The sequence below is a fragment of the Hyaena hyaena genome, unplaced genomic scaffold (genome assembly GCF_003009895.1).
Source record: "Hyaena hyaena isolate Hyena2069 unplaced genomic scaffold, ASM300989v1 scaffold_55, whole genome shotgun sequence".
NCBI lineage: Eukaryota > Metazoa > Chordata > Mammalia > Carnivora > Hyaenidae > Hyaena > Hyaena hyaena.
The window spans coordinates 227-15,994 of NW_024080687.1; the positions used below are offsets into that span (position 1 = coordinate 227).

Here is a 15,768-nt window from a genome sequence, read left to right on the forward strand (position 1 = left end):
GAATAAGTCCCCAGCCTTTGTTTTGACTTCTTTGTTTTGTGTTGTCGGTGTTGCTTTCTGAGGTGATCGTGGAACAGCCCCTCCTGAACAAAAAGCTGTAGTAAATGTTTGAGACCAGAAAACCAGGTGTTATTCAGTTTCCAGGCAGGACCTCGTCTGAAACCGAAGACATGCTTTGATAGAAAGATAAAGAGGTAGTTGACAAATAAATAAAAACCTGATGAACATAAAAGGCGAACCACCTTCTTTAAATAAACACAACATATATCTCGGTCTCCCAACCAAATTCCAAGTACCTGGCCAAAATTTGGAATCAGTGTGGTGGGGTGTGTGTGCACGCACGCGCATGCGAGTGCACGCATGCATGCCTGTGTATACACGCTTGCCTGTACAGTGCACTAGAACTCACCCTGACAGTTCCTCTTCCAACCACGCTGTCAGGCTCTCAATAGTTCCCTCCATTCAAAGGAAGAACCCCTCAAAACCAAGGAAGACATTGTCTTCTGGTGCCGCTTCCAAGGATTTAATACCAGGTGAGATCTTACAAACCTACGTAGTGCAAAATTCTAGATGTGAAAATCGAAAGTCAAAAACGTGAAGTGCCTACTTCCATCCCACGTGGCCAGAAAGAGGTAGGGCAATCTTTCCTAAGTCAAGGAGGATGCTGAACCAGATCCTCCTAGCCATGTGGCCCATGCGGAGAGATGGTGCACCCCTAATATTCCAAGAATCAGATTCTATTTTATGTCCTGGTGTGACACATGTGCTAGGCCCACAGTGTGACAAGGCAGCAGACGTGAAAGCCCAGCAGGGGCACGTGTTACAGAGTCTAATTACTCATCTACATCTCCACTGTTAACCTCCTGGCCCAATCAGTTAATTGTTGCTACTTGTTTATTCATCTGTAAAAAGAGGGAATAATATCACCGACTCGCTTCAAAGAGTCTAGAGATGGAATAATGAAGAGTGAGAATGGCGTAGTAATTGAACTATAAGCGAATAAATCATTATTTGACAATTGGGGATAACAAAAATATGTGCCATTTGGCTTATAATAACTCTGTTCTTAGCTTTAAAACCCTGACCTTCAAACCAAACAATATTGCATTTTAACACTAGAAAATATTAAATTTTTTGTTTTGTTTCTTATTAATAATATTTTGAGCACATACTTCTTATCTTTAACGCACATATACTAAGGAAATGCCTATTGAATTCCTAGTGGCTTACAGTAACACCATGCGAGGAGACCCTCTCAACCTCCCCATTAAGTAAATCCCCTTCAGATGATATGAACAAGATATTTCAGTAAATGTCTCCCCAAAATTACAGACCTGGGATAGCTTTGCAAACTCTGTGGTCTGAAGGTGTCTGATATGTATTCTCTCTGATATTTACATTACTTCCTCACAAGGTCACTGCCTCAAGCTACAGTGATAGTCTCGATCTCAGGGTTATAGTTCACTTGTAGATTTCCTATGACTCTACCAAATGCTAAAGTAGCATTTGAATGGTCCATTAGTATGAACAAATTCTTCAAAACATAACTTATGGTTTTAATTTCGGTAAATATATGTTAGCACCCACTGTATACCAGGCATCCTGTTAGGTAGATTGACTTTCAATTCATGAGACATCCCTAAATGAGAGAGGTTTTTAAAATAAGGGAACCATAATGTCTTTTCTATTTACACCACTATTATTATTCGATTATTCACATATTGTAATCTCCTCGAATGGATCATTAGCCACCTACAGTTTTACATTTGCTCTCGGGGAAAAATTTTATTAAAATGGATATTTTATAAATTGAAGTTAGTAGGAAAGTTGTAGGTCCTAAGTGGTTGAACTTATAGAATCCTGGCATAATTAGATATGAATAAAAGATTTGGTGGGTTACATTTTGATTTCTGACAGAAACCATGATACTGCTTTAAGAAAATATTGGCCAAAACCATGTCAAAGAGTGGCATGAGGGAAACTGACCCAGCTCAAGGACAATTTGGGGCATTGTGTCCAAAAGCCACTCCCCCCCCCCACCCACACACACACAAAAAAACAGGGCAGCATTATACTTCTATTCAATTGATCCATTCACAGGAGTCTATTTATCGCTGGGAGCATGTGGAACAGAATCAGCTACCTCTCCTGGAAATGTCACTCATAGTCCCAGAGGTGAGGGCTGGAATCAGGCTCTGAGCCCTAGGCAGGAAAAGGAAGACAAAATCGCCGCTCATGGATCATATCAAATGAGCAAGAGCTGAAGAGTAGGGGCAATGGTGAGCATTGGCTGATGGCCATCAGAGTGTCCAGAGCTTACCCTAATAACAGTAAGTGGGTTTTTGAGGCATCATGTGATAAGATTCCAGATCCTAATTATTTTTTTAGCAGAGTTCCTCTTTAGGCTCATCATGCAGTTCCTGGCCTACTTTTGCGGGATGTAGTACCAATGACAACTTATTTATTACAGCCTATGCATTCCTATTCTAGTCTGCTTTGTTTGTGGACTGCTCAGAGGCCCATATGAAAACTTGGGCAGTATTCTATACTGTATTTCTATCTCAAACTTTTTGTACTAATTCTGAGAATTTAAAAAAATTTTTTAACATTTATTCATTTTATTGAGAGACAGAGAGGGACAGTATGAGTGGGGGAAGGACACAGAGAGAGGGAGACACAGAATTCAAAGCAGGCTCCAGGCTCTGCACTGTCAGCACAGAGCCCGACGCAGGGCTTGAACTCACAAATAGTTAGACCATGCCTTGAGCCGAAGTCAGACGCTTAACCGACTGAGCCACCCCGGCGCCCCAGCACTGCTAATTCTCATCAGTTTTGTGCCCATAAAAAGGCAAGGAATTTCTTTCTCCAGTTCCCTCCTCTCTGAAATCCACCCTTCTCTCTGTAAATTGGTAGGGGAGGAAAGCAGCTTGGGGTAAGAATCTAGGAGGTCAGGTTTCCCCCCACCCCCAGTCTCTGCTGAGACCACCCTGGCTGTCAAGTGCTATTCCCAGGGGAAATTGGAAATCCAGGCTTTCCAGTCAGTCTCTTCCAGCACCGCAGGGGATATGTTCCCTTCCATCATGTTTGACGGTAGTAAGGTGGGCTTTGTCAAAAACATCGCCACCCTGCTGGACCACCCATTTTCTGGTTCTGTAGCTAGAGAGAGCAGCCTTTTGGGAGATTTTTTTGGCTTGTGTCTTTTGGGACTTCCAAATCCGGGCCTTCTCCAGCACCTGGCCTGGGATGTATGGGAGAAAAAAAAAAAAGTGTGGGGAACTCATCCCACATTGTTAAAGTCCCAAGGTCCTAGTTAGTAGGCCCTCTTCATTCCCCCTTTCAGAGTCTTCTTAGGCTTGTCTGTTGTATTATGTCCAAGGATGTTATAATTATACTTAACCAGAGATAGAGCAAGAAATGAGTCTTCTCTGTCTTATCCAAGACCAGCTGTCTCAGTTCAATAACATTATTTGTTATAATCATTAGCAAAACTGATTCTTGCCTGTGGCTGTACTCCTGGGAACCTGAACTAATGTAAGTTCAGACCAAGACCATTTGGCTGGCAGAATCTTAGGAATGTTACTGACTCCATGGGGGAAGCATACTGTCTTTGATGGCTAAAAGTTTTCTCAATTCCAAAGACAGTCATCTCCAAAATTCCTTCCCACTATTCCACTTGGCCACAAGGGACCTGCAACAGCATCCAAAATTTGGGAGCATGTCTGTTTCAAAGGGTGTTTTTCATGGAAAGAACAAAATACAGGCATTGTAATAACGTGTGCTGTTCAAAGTAGTCCTGCTTTGGAAAACAAAGATGGGAAGAAACACATCAGAATTGAACATCTCTGTCTCTTTCTGAGACTGATTATGATTAATATCAGGTTTCTGCGTGAATAATGGTAGTACAGCTTAATAGATAATAACACAGTAAAACCCACCATAATTCTCTAAGTGAGGCCCACAAAAGTCAAGGTCACACTGTAGTACCATGAATGAAATGACAAGGGTGTGCCTACTCTGAGAAACTGCCAATCTTGTATTCAAAATTTGCAAAATGAGCCTCATCACCCACTGCAGGGATTTCACCACAGCTACCACTTAATCTAACGCTGATCTCATGTCAAGATTTACACAATGGGCTTTACCCTCAATGGAAGATTTCATTATTTTCCTTCTGTAAATGAAGAAATTAGGATCCAAGGGAGTTAAGAAATTTTCCCAACATCAAAAGACTCAATATGGCAATGTAAGGAAAGGGAAGGAGAGAAACTGGTTTCCAAATACTTGCCTTTTGTCAGTATTCTACCTTTCCCTCAGGAACCGTAGTCTGAGGCCTAATTCCGGCTGCATGTCCTGGTGAGATTAGTTTGTAATATAGTCTCTGAGTTGGCTCATCCCGGATGAGTCTGATCCCATGAGTGGAAGTGATTCCAGCTTGGAGGATAAGGGAGAGAATGGGGCTTGGCAGACTCAGCAGCAGAAAAAGACCCTGGAATATTCTTCGTTGTGTGTAATGACTGCCATGAACTAGCTTACCTGAAATTCATCACGGCTTAATTTTTTTTTGAACAAACTAATGTTTATTAAAGTATGTGTGAGGCATTCTCAGAGAGGTAGGGCCCCACAACCCTCTTATAGATCTCAATGGAATCAAACAACTCTTGGTCATAAGGTAGGATAATGTTGTTAGGTCCTGGAATTCAATAAAATGTTTTTAACTTAATTTGGCATAGTTGCCTCTTATCCTGGCTCCCTTTCACACGGTGAGGCAAAACACAACAACTGGCTATAATCTGAATAAAGGCAGGCAAGCTGTTAGCACAGGGAGAAACACCGTGCTTTGGCAGGCTGTCTGCTCATGGCATAAGGAAAGTCTGTGGCAAGGAGTAGGCTGCCTGGTAGCAACAGAGCAATATAGAAGGAGCTGAGATTGGCACATCCAGTCACTGAAATCAGTGTGTTTGGATACAACAAGCAAGACCAGAGTCCAGAGACATGACTTGGGTCATTCTCTCAAGCCTCAAGACCCAAGCGTCTGTCGTGTGTGAGGTACCGAAATACTGTGCTTAGCACTGGGGATATGGTGATGACGAAGACTCTTTCACCAATCAAGCCAGTAGAAACTTTCCTTCCCTCAGTCTCTGGTAGTACCCTAAGAAGTCGTCATAGAGAATTTAGAATTTATCATGGTCAACTACATAGAGCAAGTATTTGTGTCCTTTTGCTGCTCTTCAGAGCTATAGGTTTATTGAAGGCAGGGATGGTCTACCATTTATCTTTGTTCCACCAACAAGGCACCAAAAATAATATTTTGTTCACAGTGAAAATAAAGTAAGTACTTGTTGAATTAAACTGTAGACACCAACGTGGTGTGATCATCATCTCTCTTCTGAGTCACTTGCAAACCAGCTCCTAACTGGTTGCTGGACTTGAATTCTTGGCCCATTCAATTCACACCCTTCATGGGGCCAGAGTTCTGCATAAAAGGCAAAAAACTATCATGGCTATTTTTGCCTTACATCCTTCAGTGGACTTACAATAAAATCAAAACTCTTTCACATGATCTATGAAGCCTTGTATTTTCCAATTCTTTCTTTATCTCCAACCACACTCCATGACTCTGTCCCCATTGCTGTCAAAGGTGCAGCCATTCATGTATGTATATGCCTGGGGTGTACATGTTTGTGTGCCTGTGCCTGTGATTTCTTCCTAGTTCCTTCAATTGTCCACCCACTTGCCACCTTCATACACCCTGTTTCTTGTATGAAATGCTTTTTCTATTTTCCCCTTCCACTCTTCCTTCTGGTCTCATCTCAAATGGCCTTTCCATTGACCTCTCCTAATATAAATTATGTCCCTTGTTCTCTCCATTGAACCCAGTCCTTTTGTTCATGGCACTTGGTGCTTTCGTAATTAGAGATTTACCTCTGTGTGTCCTTTTATTTGATGTCTCTCCAGCTCATCAAGATTTGTAATTGATACATGTCATTTTCAAAGACTATATCTTGACTGAATGAATGAATGATATTCTTCATTATCTGTTATTGAAAGACTAATCTTATTTCCACACTGCCTCATTACTAAAACCCAGATACACTTCTCTCCACCTTTTGCAAAGTGCATGCACTATACAGAATTGTAATGAAGAGCAACAATGCTTCTTGCCGCTGCTGTTCTGCATATCACTGCCATAATCCTCCTCCCAGGAGATTCTAAGTCAGAGGTGGGCAAACATTCTATAAAAGGCCAAATGCTATTTTTGACTTTGCTAGCCATTTGGTCTCTGTTGCAGCCACTCAACTCTGCTGTTGCAGGGGGAGATGAGCCATAGACAATATGTTAATAAATGAGCGTAACTGTGTTCCAATAACCTTTATTTCCAAAACAGGAGGCAAACTGATTTGGGCCCGCAAGCTGTAGCTTGCCAACCCCTGTGCTAAGTGATCAGAGTCACTGCTTTAGATAACACCTCTCTATTGCCTGGGTTATTCAAAAGCCTCCTAACTGGCACTTAACTTTTTTCACTTGCACCCCTTCCTTCTGTTCTTATCCCAGAAACCTAGGTGATCTTCTCAATGGTCCCCCATCTTGCTCCACATAAAAGCCAGTGTTTGCGCTGTGATCTACAAGGCTCTGTGTGTCCCTCACCATGATCCCTCTGAGTTTATCAATAATCAATCCTCCCTTCTTTCAGTCCACTCCGGCCACAATGGCCTTAAGCTGTTATCTTTGAACAAATCAGGCAGTTTCCTGCCTCAGTACCTTTGTACGCAAGGTTTCCTCTGCTTCAAATAGTCTTCTCCTGAAGGTAATACAGCCAGCCATCTTCACTTCTCTCTGGACATCTTTCAAAAGTCATGTTTATGGTAAGGTTTTTCTTAGCCACCCTATCTAAAATCTCCCACCCACCACACCTATGACCAACTCCTCTTTCCTGCTTAAGTTTTTCCTGATTCACCAATATATAGCATGTTATGTATAGTGCTTATTTGTTTTATTTACTACTTGTCTTCTTCACTAGAATATAAACCCCATGAGAACAGGGACTTCCTCTGCCTTGATCACTCTTATATCCTTAACGCCTGCAATAGTGCTTAATACATAGTATACCCTCAATGAATATGTACTGAATGAAACAATGAATGAATAAGCAAGCCCTCTTTCCTGATAGGTACCTCTGCGCCGAACCAAAACACCATCACAAGTAATTTTCTCTTTTCCTTTTGAATGTGTTGAAGAAAACTTGTCAACTTTCTAGCTGAAAAAGTTTGCATATATTGTGTTCATCTGCACTCAAATTAAGAATGCTTCATAGCTCATTTCAGCCCCTTCCTCTGAACTGTCTCTCTCTACTGGCTGGATGGGACTAGAGGAAGGGAAATTAGGTTGCAAAACTCAAAAAGCAGATGTATGTGATTTTTTTTTTCAATTAAATGCGTGCACAGAAATTGGCTATGGATGTGTTGCTTCAATTCTGTGGGTATTTGTGAATGCGCTGACCAGCCCCTTCTCCCGTGGATCATAAAACTGTCAGATAAACGCTTCTTAGAGCTCCAAGAAAACAATCCATTTCTGTAATTTTAAACAGAAAACACTATGTGAATATATGTTTCCTTTGTACTTTGGAACAAAGGAAAACACTGAGTTTTTTTAAGTTTCGAAAGTGTTTGTGGGTTACTTATGAGCATATGAAATTGGCTCAAGTTAAGACATATTTGACAATTACCCCATCAAAAGGCACAAAGATTAGAATTTGGATTTTTTTTAAATGTTTTATTTATTTCTAGGAGAGAGAGAGAGAGAGACAGCGCGAGCAGGGGAGGGTCAGAGAGAGAGGGAGTCACAGACTGAAACAGGCTCCAGGCTCTGAGCTGTCAGCACAGAGCCCGACGCGGGGCTCGAACCCAGGAACCGCAAGATCATGACCCAAGCGAAAGTCGGACGCTTAACCGACTAAGCCACCCAGGTGCCCCAGAATTCGGATTTATTTATATGTGATTAAAAGGAAATCAAAGCAGTTGACATTTTTTAAAATTGGCTGCCTTGTTTAAAATGGAAGGGAAAATGATTGCTAATTAATATTCAGGCTGAAATCATGAATGTCTCCCATTTCTTTGTCAGCCCATATTCTCATCATTTTCTGAGTTCTAAAATCATTTCCTTCATTTCAATTTTCCCATGTATGTGTTTCCCTGAGCTCCAATAGTTTCACCTCTAAATAATATACAGTGCCTTGAACACAATAGGTAAAAAGTAAATGCCTGTTTGCCTGGATTAAAGCATCTTGAATTCTGATTTAAGTATTTCTTAAATATATGCCTTCTCTCAATGAGACTTTAAACCCCTCAAAATAAAAAAGTATCTGAACCTACTTTCCTCTCTAATCACTCACTACCCAGAACATACAAGCTACTAAGTGATGTAAAGAACAAAAGCAAAAGAAATATAGAAGAAAAATTAAACTTCGTAAAAACTTACAGCCCAGTGACAAGTACCTGAAACAGGCAGATTCACTTCCTCAAGGAGTGTAGCTGCCTCCATGTTAATGCTCTGCTGGAGGCAAAAGGCAACCTCAGCTTGACTTAGCCCAGTCTCCAGGATCCTGAATATCTGTAAAAACTCCTCCCTTATCTCTACCCCCAAGACATATGTTAGCAACCATCCTCCAAACATATGACCCACTGATACACGTCTGAAGGGTCTCAAGACGAAGGTTTTACCAGACAGTATTAAATGACCTTTTCCTAACAACAGCTAGCCCCTCAAGGTCCTGGAAATCTTGTTTTCAAATTCCTTAGAGACTTACGCTATCCCTAACGCCATCCCAACTTGAGTTCCATTCTTACTGCCCATGGGTTCTGTCCTCATGCTTTAATAAAACCATTGAATATGTCACAAGAATTCTTTCTTGGCTGTTAGCTCCCGAACCCCATCATTTATCATCACTAAATACTTGTTAAACTTGATTTATTAAAAAGAAACATTGAGGTGCAGCAGATATTTAGGGATTAAAGGATAATAATTTTACAGCATTTAACATTAAGCATTTCAGTAAAAACGTACTGTCACAAGGAGAGCCAGAAGATGTTAATTCATCAATAATCAGACTGATTGTTGTGTTACTGATTTTGTTGTCATTGTTTTTAAAATCTTTAATTGCCCAGTGTCTTCACAGTAGTCAAGTCAGAAATATGAGCGAAGCTAAGGAAATGACACTTAATCTAACTGTAGTTCCTGACCTGCTCATATTATTATTATTATTATTATTATTACTTTTTAAAGTTTATTTATTTTGAGAGAAAGAGAGAGCAGGGGAGGGGCAGAGAGGGGAAGAGAAAGAATCCCAAACAGGCTCCACGCCTTCAGCACAGAGCCCAACACGGGGCTCGAACTCACAAACCGTGAGATTGTGACACGAGCCAAAACCAAGAAATGCTTAACTGAGCCACCTAGGCACCCCTCGTATTATTTTTAAGGCATCAGTGAGTTATCACCACTGAGTTTACATGAGTTCAGAAATGTAGTTGTAAGAAAAGACAGGAAGGAAGAAACAAAGGAAGGAAAGTGTCGAGGGAAGGAAGGAGGTGGGGGGATCCTCTGCTAGGAAGGAGGAAAATAAAAGCACAATTTCAAATCTTAACACGAAGATTCCTTTCAGAGAGTCTAAAAGGTAGGAAACAATATAATGTTAATAAATATGCAGAGTGATCTGTGAAATACTGAGATTTTATTCTCATCTAAGAACCTAGCTCTCTGCTTCTCAGAGGGTAAGTCTGATCCAGACATTTCTTTCTTCTGGGTGCTTAATGCTAACACATCTGTAATACACACCATTTCCATCTCTATCTCCCACCTGACTCCTCTCGTGGGAAAACTAAATTGGTTTAAATTATGTGGGAGCCTTATAAATACTGTTTGGTGATTAGAATAAATTGGTTCAAATCACATAGGTACTTTCGTACACACTGACTGATGAGGAAGTTTCGATATGCTTTAATTTATCAACAAAATGAAGGTGGTTACCCTGGCAAGATTTGAGAGGTAGGAGCAATTTTTCCATTTAAGAAATTGAAAGGGAAGAGAAAAGGGTACATTTCCCAAATCATTCCCCTGAGGCCAGTATTACCCTGATTCTAATGCCAGATATCACAAGGAAAGAACACTAACAGACCAGTGTCTCTTGTGATCATAAATGCAAAAATTCTCAACAAAATATTAGCAAATAAGACCCAACAACATATAGAAAGGATTGTACACCATGACTAAATGGAACTTATCCCATAAATGCAAGGGTGGTTTAACATCTAAAAACCAATTAATGTAAAATACCGTATCAATAGAATAGAAGTCAAAAACTACATGATCATCTCAATACACACAGAAAAGGCATTTGACAAACTCTGATACCCATTTATCATGAAAACACTCAACAAACTAAGAATAGAAAGAAACTTTCCCTAACATGATGAAAAGCATTTATGAAAAATCCAAAACTAACAGCATACTTAATGGTGACTGCTTTTCGCCTAAGATCAGGAACAAGACAAGAAAGTTTGCTCTCACCAATTCTATTCAACTTTGTGCTGGAAGTTACAGCTAGAATAATTAGGCAAGAAAAGGAAATAACGGTCATTCATATTGAAAGGATGAAGCAAAACTATCTCTATTTGGAGATAACATGATGTTATCATAGAAAATTCTAAAGAATCCACCAAAAAATGGCTGGGACTAATAATTGAGTTCAGCAAAATTGCAGGATACAAGATCAATATATAAAAATCACTTCTATTTCCATATACTACCAGTAAACGATCCAAAAAGTAAATCAAGAAAACAGTGCCATTTACAATAACATTAAAAAGAATAAAATAATTAGGAATTGAAGTGCAAAATTGTACTCTGAAAACTATACAACACTGTTGAAAACAAACTTCAAGAGACCTAAATAAATAGAAAGACATCCTATGTTCATAAATCAGGAAAATGACTATAACACAGCAGTAATGAAGACACAGAGTACTGGCATAAGGATAGACAAACCAATCAGTGGAATAGAATTGAGACTCAAGAGATAATTCTTATGTTTATGGTGGTTTGACTTTTGGCAGGTGCCCAGATAATCCAGTGGGGCAAGAACGGTCTTTCCAACCAATGGTACCAGAACAACTGGATATCCACATGAAAAATAGTGAAGTTGGACTTCTTCCTTACACTATCAGTAAAATTTAACTCAAATGGATCAGACATAAATGAAAGAGCTAAAGCTATAAATCTCTTAGAAGAAAACATAGGAGTAACTTCTGATGCCCTTGATTAAGCAGTCTTCTTAAATGATCTCAAAAGCAACAGAAAGAAGATAAATTGGGCTTTCTCAAAATTAAAAACTGTTGTGCTTCAAAAGACATCATGAAGAAAGTAAAAAGACATCGGACAGGATGGAAGAAAATATTCCCGAATCTCATATCTGATCTGACTTATATTCAGAATGTGCAAAGAACTATTATAACTTAATAATAAAAAGACAAACAACCCACTAAAATGTAAGCAAAGAATTTGAATAGATATTTATCCTAAGAAGATAAACAAATAGCCAAGAAGCATGAAATATGCTTGACATCGTTAGTCATTAGAGAAAGGCGAGGCAAAACCACAAAGAGCACATCATGTGTATTAGGATGGCCAAATAAATCAGTCAGACAGTAACAACACATTAACAAACGTTAATGAGGTTGTAAGGGATTGGAACCATTCATACATTGCTGGTGAAGATGTAAAGTGGTGCCTCTGCTTTGGAAAACAATCTGATAATTCCTGACAGGCTAAATGTAGAATTATCATATGATTCAGCAATGCTACTCGTAGGTATACATCCAAGAGAAATGAAAACATGTATCCACACTAAAACTTGTACACAAATGTTCATAGCACCATTACTCATATTAACAGATGGTCATCAACTGATGAACAGATAAATAAAATGTTGTTTAGCCATATAGTGGGAAAAAATTTGTCCATGAGAGGGAATGAAGTACTGATACATGCTACAATATGAATGAACCTTGAAAACATTATGCTAAGTAACAGAACCCAATTGCAAAAGACTAAATTATTGTATTATTTCATTTACATGAAATAGACAAATTTATAGAGACAGAAAGTGGATGAGCAGTTGCCGGGACTGGGAGTTCAGAGGGAGGAGACGGGGAATGAAGAGTGAGCACTAATGGGTATGGGGTTTCTTCTAGAGTGATGAAACATTTTCAAATTCATTGTGGTGATGGTTGCTCAACTCTTTGATATACTAAACATCATTAAATTATAGATTTTAAATAGGTGACTTGTACATCATGTATCTCAATAAGGTTGTTAAAAACAAAAGGAAGTGTTCACCTTCATTTCTTTTTTTTTCCCCATTTAATTTGGAACACCCTTTAGAACGTGCAAAGTAATTTCAGCAAATGTTTGATCCCAGACTAATTTTCTGTACCCGTTGGGATGGATTTGAATTCAGAAATCTTTAGTAGCTGTACATCCCCATGCCTACATTTACGGAGCTCAATAGATTACAGTGGTTTCCACAGCCATTTCACAAATACCATCCCATTTGGTGGCAGCCAGGCAAAGTAATTCATCAAATTTGTCAAAAATATTTCCTAAGTACCTGTAATGATCATAGTACAGTGAAAGCTTGGTGCTTAGGAGCAAAGAGACGTCAGCTATTGCTTCAGGAAGTTGGTAAAATGTGTAAGCTGATGAGAACAATAGAGGAGCAATAAAAAGTATTTAACTCTGTATTACACGGGAGAAACTCTGTGATAATCCCAGGATTTGTGTCATATATTGTATTATATAGCCCTGCTATAAAGAGGAAAGGCTCTTCTAGACCTGTGTCTACCACGATGTTTTGCCTTAGAATTTAATCTCTTGGCTCTTGTAGGAGCAAAAATTCTTCCACTTATGGATACTTCTGTCTTCTCCTGAAGAAAAATAAATCTAAGAGGAAATCTTTCCATTTACTTATTCAAACCCTTCACTGGATTTTCCTCCAAGAAAAAGAGTTACCTCTCTGATTGAAGAAATAGGGAGAATCTGATGTCCAATGGCCCCAATACCAGTAGGGACCTAAAAAGGAAACTTGTTTCTGTTCCCCTTCTTTCTTCTCTTCTTTCCTTTCATCCTTTCCTTGTTCCCATTCCTCTTTATTTTCCCCCTCAGTGGCATGCCCTCCTTCCTCTTGCAAGGGATGCATGTTTTCCTTAAGTGACTTTGCTTGTAACTGGAAGGATGTATCCATCGGCTTGAAAGGTAGAAGCCTCTGGTATCCTCCCCATTTAGCTTTACATAAGCAAGCTGATGAATTCATTGCTGTTTTGTGCTGGTCTTTGTTGTTTACTCTGTTTTAAACAGCCGTTGAAAAGAAATGTGAGTGGTAGCAAGTGCACATTAAACTGACCCTGAATCTCGAGCACTACTGTTGACATGTTCTGCTAAATGTAGAGTTAACCCCATGCTTCCCCATGCTTTCATTCTTATTCAATGAGGAAAATTGAATTCCTTAGACATATGTTTTACAGTTTTGCCTAATTACTGAATAGAGGAAATAATTGAATAACACAGGGTCAGGTCAAATAATGGGAATAGTATTATTTACACAGATATTTAAAAATTAATATTAGCCAAAGAGATTCTGTAACTTACTGAAAATTTTAGCTACAGGGAAATGATGGTTTAAAATGCAATGTAGGGGTGACTGGGTGACTCTGTTGGTTAAGAATCTGACTTTTGATTTCAGCTCAGGTCATTATCTCATGGTTTGTGGGATCAAGCCTCACATCAGTCTCTGCACTGACAGCACAGAGCCTGCTTGAGATTCTCTCTGTCTCGATCTCTCTCTCTGACCCTCCCCCACTCATTGAGTTTCCTGACTTTCTGTCAAAATAAATAAATAGCCATTAAAAAAGGAACCTATACTTAATTCACAATTGTCCTGCATTTAGTCCATGATTCTTTTTTTTTTTTTAACATTTATTTATTTTTGAGAGACAGAGAGTGAGCAGGGGAAGGGCAGAGAGAGAAAGAGACACAGAATCTGAAGCAGGCTCCAGGCTCTGAGCTGTCAGCACAGAGCCCAACACGGGGCTCGAACTCACTAACCATGAGATCATGACCTGAGCTGAAGTCAGCCGCTTAACCAACTGAACCACCCAGGCACCCAGTCCATGATTCTGAAAAGAAAAAAAAATTTTTAAATAAAAATGCAATTTAAAATATAAAATGCCATTTTGGAGGGATGAAATAACAAATAAAAAAGAAAACTGCAGTCTTGATATGAGTGTTTATGATATGCCTACTATATAACTAAGACCAGACTAGTAAAAGAAAGATATATTCTGTTACTGATCATGTCATGGATAATGTGTGGAAATCAGTCATTTCAATCAACCTTGCCCACTGTTGGGTTCCATGCAGTGGAGAATATATACCCTAGGAATGAAAGAAGAGTCAAATTTTTATCCTTATAAATAGAGGGATGGTATTTTCCAAAGTTCCCTGTAGAGCTGGAATGGAGACTTTATATGATACCAGAGGCTAATTTGGGGATCTCTACCTAACAAATCCTAAACCTAGATTTCCTGCTCCTTCCTATAAGGAGAATTGGGTCTTTAAGGCATTCCCCATTAAGATTTCCTTAGCTACCAGTTACATGGAAGACTATGGTTTTCCTCACAAATCCAGTTGCTGTCAGAAGAGTGTGCTGAAGACCAACGTTAAGAGATGGCCTTCTATTAGAACAACAGGGCCAGGAGTGCTTCCACATGGAAAGAGAAACTGAAGGCACACCCCCACCCCCCCTTATTGATTCATTAATATAAGTAGTGCAGGGTAGAGAAATTGGGTTCAGCTTATTTCTTGTTTTAGAGGAACCGCAGCCAACCTATTGATACAGTGTTATCAGGCTCCAGCCATCAGATCAGCTATTCCCAGTACTTGAAAGAATGATTAAAGAGTAAAAGGAAGAACTGGAATATACTAGTCAGCACTATCCCAGTGATATTGGATAGAAGCCACCTACTCATGGGAACATGAAAAGCAGGGAATGAGAAAGTTGAGGGCAAGTCCTGACCTCCCTTCTTCACTCATTAATACAAGTAGACTCTCCAGGACTGTCCAGTTAGCATGGATGGGAGCCACCTCTTCATGGAAGCATGAGGAATAAGTATCCCCTCCCCCAACACACTAGAACGCCAGAAATTTTGGAAGATCAGAGGTACCCATTCAGTCCCCAGTTTCATAATAAATATTTACGAAGTGCCAAGTGGTGCCTTGCGAAATGGCTATATAAGAATCAAAGCAGGACACAGTCACTATTCTCAATACATGGTTTGCTCACACTGGGGTGAGAGGCTAAAGATTTAGATTCTGGTCCTGACTACCCAAATAACTTTGTAAATGCTGTATATCATGGATTCTCCTGAAACTCTATTTCCTCATTATTAAGTGAGAAAATAATAAGATTCATATACAGTGATATTCCTCAGATTCCCCTCTGTGCACATCTGCTCATCAATGACTCCTTCCTTTGTACCCAGCCTATTCTGTCAACACACATCTGTTTTCAGAAAGGATATGACAAACTCATTCAGCCAAAAGAATGATGAACCACTATGTTTACAAGGTAAATCTTCCCAGAAGTATTTCTATTTTCAGGGAAGACTAACTCCTTAAGTTGAATACAGAAATAATTTCTACTTGTAGATTTTCACGTAGTTT

The 15,768-nt window shown here is 39.5% G+C and overlaps 1 protein-coding gene across 1 annotated transcript in view; it reads left to right on the forward strand.

Moving 5' to 3' along the window:
• The first annotated feature begins 346 nt into the window (after positions 1–346).
• PTCHD4 (patched domain containing 4) overlaps positions 347–15,768 on the forward strand; it is a 33,267-nt gene continuing 17,845 nt past the window's right edge. The window contains exons 1-2 of the mRNA XM_039231121.1: positions 347–533; positions 2,101–2,175. Of these exons, the coding sequence (XP_039087052.1) occupies positions 347–533; positions 2,101–2,175 (262 nt within the window). The remainder of the gene's footprint in view (positions 534–2,100; positions 2,176–15,768) is intronic.